Source organism: Nicotiana sylvestris, chromosome 9 (genome assembly GCF_000393655.2).
Source record: "Nicotiana sylvestris chromosome 9, ASM39365v2, whole genome shotgun sequence".
NCBI lineage: Eukaryota > Viridiplantae > Streptophyta > Magnoliopsida > Solanales > Solanaceae > Nicotiana > Nicotiana sylvestris.
Genome location: NC_091065.1, coordinates 38,965,119 through 38,972,051, shown reverse-complemented (window position 1 = coordinate 38,972,051; position 6,933 = coordinate 38,965,119). Strand labels below are relative to the sequence as shown.

Genomic DNA, 6,933 nt, shown 5'->3' with positions numbered 1-6,933 from the left:
AAATACCGTGCCCATATCGTATAAAATCAATAACTACCATGTCTATAAGAATAGGTTTTAAGAAACAGTCCCAACACGTAGATATCATGTTTATAAAGATAAATGCGTATAAAATCAATCTTATAATGTTCAACACTTAGACAACATGTTTGTAGGACATAACGATTAAAATCTTCCTGTTTAAAATTGTTTGTTCGCCTATTAAGACTCTGATTACGACTAGATATCATGTTATAGGACTTCCCAGATCCACACCTAGGCAAGCCTGTAGGATAATTAAAATCTTGCAAATTGTAAAACTGCGCTTTTGTTTAATTATTTGTGAATTTCCCAGATTCAGCAAGCCCTAAAATCAGTAGGCAAACTGATTAGTTCTCTATTGCCTCGCTTTAACGCATTGCTTCATATATTCTGTTTGTCATGCTCACGTAGATATCTTGCTCTAGGATCCTTTGAAATATTTGAAATCCTGTTGTTTGAGACGTGCAATTGCCTACTTATTTGTGGAAGTAAATGTGAGCCTCTAACTGTTCCCTTTACCTGACAGTCCTATGTGTTTTGTTTGTCGCTTAGATTTTTCTCTTTTAAGCACTATAGGAAGGTCTAGATCCACCTTAATTAGAAGTCCTAAACATCTCCAGGACCATAAGTAAGAGACGAGTAATGCACGCATAGAGTACATTTAATTAGATTCGCTTATATAACCACTAAGTGGAGAGTAATTGAGCAGTAAAGGATATGATGACCTGTGCGCTATGCTATATGTAGCACCCTAACTTGGGGACGATTACCAAGTATTGCATAGAAGTGATCCTATAGGTTAAAAAACCTAGGACCCCCTTTACTCCTTGTTTTAAATGTAATATCCATTTGTCTAATTTGCTTTATCTGTTTATAAGACTGATTCACCTAATTCGGGTTTGGCCGGGACCGACCGTTGTGGACCGCAAGAGGTGTCTAACACCTTCCCCTCAAGGTTATTTCAAGCCCTTACCCAATCTCTAGTAATGCAAACTGGTTTATGAGTTATTTGCTTTAGGTGCCTTAAGGCACCTTAAATCCGTTAGGTGGTAACTTTTCAAATTCCATACCCAAAACCCGGACTCCGCGAGGAAAAGGGGGTGCGACAGCATGGTGACTCTGCTGGGGATATTTTAGGCTCTTAGCATAACAAACTTGTTTTTGTGAATTAATCTTAAGCATGCTTTATTTTGTTGATACAACCTTTCCCGTTCCCCCTTACTTGGATTTAATTGCTTATTTCTCAAGCATTTATGATTTCCTTTATTTCCTGAAACTGACTTGTATCCTTGTTTTCTTTCTTAACTGTCTTTCAATTACTTAAATACCACATTTATCCTTTTTAACGTGCAAATACTTGACAACATGTTATTTATTATTGCATAAATCATGCTCAACATCATATTCCACTTGTGTGCAATCAATCCTATAGCAACACTTGATAAGTGTTTGAGCTCTTCCTATATATATCACCCACTAAATGTGAAAATGCATATTTGCGGTAAAACTAGTTGATCAGCGGTGTAATCGACGATTCCATTCCTTTCCCCCTCAAGTTGTCTGCTTGAGGGTCCTAATCTAGACCTCTATAACAACCTTACTCTGATTAATTGTGCATGCATCATGGTCAAACCTAGTTGGGTTAATATGCTGTCCACATAATAACCCTTTAAGACAAGCCTCATCCAAAAGTCCATCGGGTTTTCCATAATACCAACGGACGCAACCACGACCGTGTACATTAATTTTGGATAAATAAGTGCCAATGTGCTATTCATTGTTGTATAAATAAACGAACCTGGAGGGGGAAAGGGCATAACTATTTTTTGTTTTGCAAAAAATGAGGCACGAAATCCTCAGGTTCGGCATGGTCAGTAACATACGATCCCCATTGATAGATTTGTGGAGAGATCTTCTATCAAGTGACCAAAATCATGTGAAAAAGGTCTTGGGAAATTTGCCTTCTTTGTTGGTCCTGCCACCAAACAAAATGTTGATCGAAGTTGCCACCATGTTCTGGGATAAAGAAAGGGCTGTGTTCCGCTTTGGAAACATAGAAATGACCCCTCTCTTGGAAGAAATAGGGAGATTCACTGGGTTGCCTTAGGATAGCCCTGGTTTATTGGTACCTGAAAATCGCACCACTAGGAGGTTTTTGAAAATGATGGGTTAAAGAAGAATGATGACTTGGAGTGCCTGAAAAACTCCTACATACCCTTCGACTTCCTCTATGAACAATACAGTCACAATAGGTCTTACCGTATTTTCGATGATGAATTCTCCATCAGCTCCTTGGGTTGGATTCACCGCAGGGTTTTCGTGTTCATCGTGTGTTTCTTGGGTATGCTAGTGTTCCCGATCTAAGGGGACAGAATCCACATCAAGCTGGCCATGGTGGCCAAAACTTTGAAGGACGGGATCGAGGGGCAGACATATACCATTGTCCCTATGATCATTGCAGATATGTACCGGGCCTTGGAGCGCTGTCAGAAGAGATTCAGATACTTCGAGGGTTGCAATTTGTTGTTGCAAGTTTGGTTGTTAGAACATCTCCAAAAGGGTCAATACCGTCAGGAATTTCCACGAAGGCCATGGAATGATCATGTAGCCTTCCATCATCCCAAGAAAATGACCTATATCCCAGACAGGTTTGCTCAACCAGAGGATGTTGTAGGATGGGTACAGTTTTTCAACAATTTGATTGAGGACCAGGTTTAATGGACGTTTGAGTGGTTCCCTACCGACGAGTTCATCATCAGATCAAGGGATGTTCCACACTTGGTATTGATTGGGTTAAGGGGCATATACCCTTATGTTCCCCTCAGGGTTATGAGGCAGGCAGGTAGGAGGCAGGTCATACCGCGAGTTGCTAAAATAAGTTAATACAGGGCAGATTTTCAGGATGAGGACGTCCCATACAAATGTAAAGCTCAGCACATGTGGCATTTGAAAATTATCGTGGAAAAGGATACCATCGAGCCAGATTGATATTATGCTGGTCATGTGTACTTTTACCCGTCATGTTTAGAGGATAACATAGAAGGAATATTCGAGCCAAGGGTTGGTCCAGGAAATAGGGTCATAGACGAAGTTGTTGAAGCACATGTGAAGTATAACAAACTGCGCAAAAGAATTCGCGATTCTGAAGTCGAGCATATGGAGCAACACAAGGCCGATATGGAAATGATCAATGAGTAGAAAGAGAGGGCTGTTAAATCCAGCGAAAGGATGGAATATCTGGAGTACAGTCTAATGGAATTGGAAGGAAGAATGAGGAAGAGAGTCACCGATTGCCAGAACGCTGAGGGAAACGAATGAGGACATCTGGCAAGGGTATTCTTACTGCTAAACCTGCGCAAACTGGGGGATCTGATCGACAAGAGCATTCAGCTTGATGAAGGTCTTTCTCAGACCAAGTAGATTAGGTTTACTTGCTTTTCAAATGTAATAAGGCCAAGTGCCATTAGTGACTTATCTTATTTAGTGTCGTTTTGGGACGTCTATTTTTACATTAATGAAATGAGGCAATTATTGGCATTGTATTTCTCCAAATCTATTTGTCGCTAGACCTACCTCGGGTACAACGAGGCTCTCAAATTAGGACACGAATTTACATTCCCGCAATATATGTTTAAATACTGTAAACTTTTCAGAATCCTTACTGACTTGTTTACTTTTTGTTTTTCTTTATTCTTCTTATTATTATTCCCATCCCCTAGGGTTGGTTCGCACATATTGACATCATCAACATATTACACCAGATCTAGAAGCCCTCTACCTCCCCCTCATCCAAGTAATACGAATAGCAGAGGAAAAACTAAGATGAATGACTTAAGTGGTATTCGAAAGAAAAACACTGAGAATGCGGAAACTTCAGATGGTCGAAGTAATCCGGCACCAAATGACTTGGTTTTGCAGTTGGAACAAAAGATACTGGAGTTACAAGGAGAACTTGAGCAAGTCCGCAACTTAGCAAACCTATCCCTCACCCTGAACGTCCCCGACATCAACCAACAAAATACCAAAAACCCAGCATCTCCCCAAAATACACCAAACCAGCATCCACAAAATCCTCCCGCACCACATCAATATGCAACTCCACCTCAAAATCCCAATCCTTTACCGAGACCAACTCCTCCACAACATCATCATCAACCAACCCAGTACCCATAAACCACTACCTATCACACCCCTTAGATCATACCACAACCCATTCCCGATCCTCAAAACTCAACCAATGACCACCACTACACCCAAATCCCTGGCACTCACCAAAACAACCCCATATACATGGAAACCATACCTCACTCCACTCAACCAATCTCATATGCACCAGAATCCGCTAAGAAGGACCTGCTCATCAAGAACATGGCTAAGGAACTCAAGAAATTGACAAGTCGAGTTCAGGGTGTTGAAGGAGGTAAAGGGATAGAAGGTCTAAATTATGAGGATCTGTGCGTACAACCAGACGTAGAACTGCCGGAGGGTTACAAACCTCCCAAGTTCGAAATGTTTGATGGAACGGGAAATCCCAAAGTTCATCTGAGAACTTACTGTGACAAGCTCGTGGGGGTCGGAGAAGATGAAAGGATCCAAATGAAGCTCTTCATGAGAAGTCTTATCGGAGATTCCCTATCCTGGTACATAAGCCAGAACCCTAAGAAGTGGGCCAATTGGGTGAGCATAGCATCAGAATTTATGGACCTATTTAGGTTCAATACGGAGAATGCACCAGACGTCTTTTATATCCAGAACCTAAAGAAGAAGCCATCCGAGACTTTCCGCGAGTATGCTACTCGGTGGAGGTCGAAAACAGCCAAGGTCAGACCAGCACTAGAAGAAGAACAAATGAACAAGTTCTTTGTCAAGGCACAAGACCGACAGTATTATGAAAGGCTAGTAGTCATTGAGAATCACAAGTTCTCCTTTATTATCAAACTCGGCGAAAGAATTGAAGAAAGTATCAAAAGCGGGATAGTGACAAATTTCGAGGCACTGTAGGCCATGAATAAAGCATTGAAAATAGGTAGCATATCAAAGAAGAAAGAAGTGGGGGCAGTAGTGGTGGCTCAAGGCCCAAAGTCCCCGCTCATATACCAAACACTTCCACCCACATACCAAACACCTCCACCCATATACCAAACACCTCCACCCAGATACCAACCCTCATCTACCAGATATTCTCAACCCGCCACCGCCTATCATACTTATAACACCCAACCAGCCTACTATCATTCACCTCCAACTCGTCCAAATTACCAGAAACCCTAACCTAACTTTGATCGCAAACCACCCAAACAATACACTGCCATTGCTGAACCCATCGACCAGCTATACGAAAGATTGAAGGCTGTCGGTTATGTTACCCTTATTCCTACTGGGGCAATAGAGAATTTATCTCAATGGGTCAACCCAAACAAAACCTGTGCATATCATTCCGGTATGAAGGGGCACACCATTGACGAATGCTGAACATTGAAAGATAAGATCCAGACATTGATTGATAACAACGTCATACAGGCGAAGGAAGCTACGCTCAATGTCCACAACAATCCTCTCCCAAATCATAGGGGTGATGGGGTACATGTGATAGAGACGAATGAAGAATAGGATCCTGAGGGGTAAATTGGGCTTATTCGAGAAAGCGATGACTTTAAACCTACAGTCACACTCACTCCTATTGTGGTGCAGACGCAAACATCAGTTGAGGTTGAGGCAACCACATCGGTTCCATTTAAGGTAGAGGTAGCTCCACTTTCAGCCACACCTATTCCATTTGAGGTAAAGGTGGCCACACCTTTCACAGTGACAGTAGCAACCACGCCTTCTTTCAACTCCAACGCCATACCTTAGGATTATGTTGCCAAAGCTAGGCAAAAAGGAAAAACAAAGATGAAAGAGTCTGATGTTGCACAAGGAATGACCAGAACGGGAAGGATCTATACACCCGAACATTTGGGAGGATTGAGCAAGGAGGCTGCTACTAAGCAACCTGTCATTGAAATGGGACTGAATGATCTTTGGAGGAAAGTACAGGCGAGGGAATACTCCATCGTCGATCATTTAAACAAGACCCCCGCCCAGATATCCATCCTGTCACTATTGCAAAATTCAGAGGCGCATAAGAATGCTTTGATGAAGGTGTTAAATGAAGCTTATGTGCCCAACAATATCACCTGCGGAGAAATGGACAACATGGTATGGCAAGTGCTGGAATATCATAAGATCACCTTCCACGAGGATGAATTACCACCTAAAGGGTTAAGTCACAATCGGGCACTGCATATCACGATACAGTTTGAAGACAAATTCATTGCTAGGGTCACAATAGATGGAGGTTCAAGCCTCAACATTTGTCCGTTGACTACTCTGAAAAGATTGAGCAAAGATTTCCATGAGATACAGGCAGGAAGTATGAACGTGAATTTGATAGGTCTCAAGGGGACACGATTAGGGAGATTAATCTTTGCCTACGGATGAGGCCAACTTGGTTCGATGTTGAATTCCAAGTGCTCGACATATCAGCTACATACAATCTTTGGTTGGGTTGACCTTGGATACACGCTGCTGGGGTTGTGGCTTCCACACTATACCAGGCTGTGAAGTTCAAATGGAATCATAAGGAGGTGATCATTCACGGAGATGAGAGTAACCCCATTTACACCAGTCAAACTATCCTAGTTATCGAGAATAGAAGAAGGATAGGAGGGGAAACTTATCACCATATTGAACATGTTAATGCAGTTGAGAAAGACAAATAGTGGAGTAACAAAATAGAAAGCATACTAGCATGGTCTGGGTATGAACCCGACAAAGGGCTTGGTTGTCCCGACCCAAACCGATGGGCCGTGACGGGCACCTGGTACCTTACTCAACCGAGTACCAACATAACGTATCTTCCTTATTACATCA

General features: G+C 42.1%; 1 protein-coding gene across 1 annotated transcript; it reads left to right on the top strand.

Annotated features, from left to right (window-relative positions):
* Positions 1 to 4,311: 4,311 nt before the first annotated feature.
* Positions 4,312 to 5,022, top strand: LOC138877472 (uncharacterized). Its single transcript, XM_070157082.1, has one exon. The coding sequence runs from the start codon at positions 4,312 to 4,314 to the stop codon at positions 5,020 to 5,022; it is 711 nt and encodes a 236-aa protein (XP_070013183.1).
* Positions 5,023 to 6,933: the final 1,911 nt, after the last annotated feature.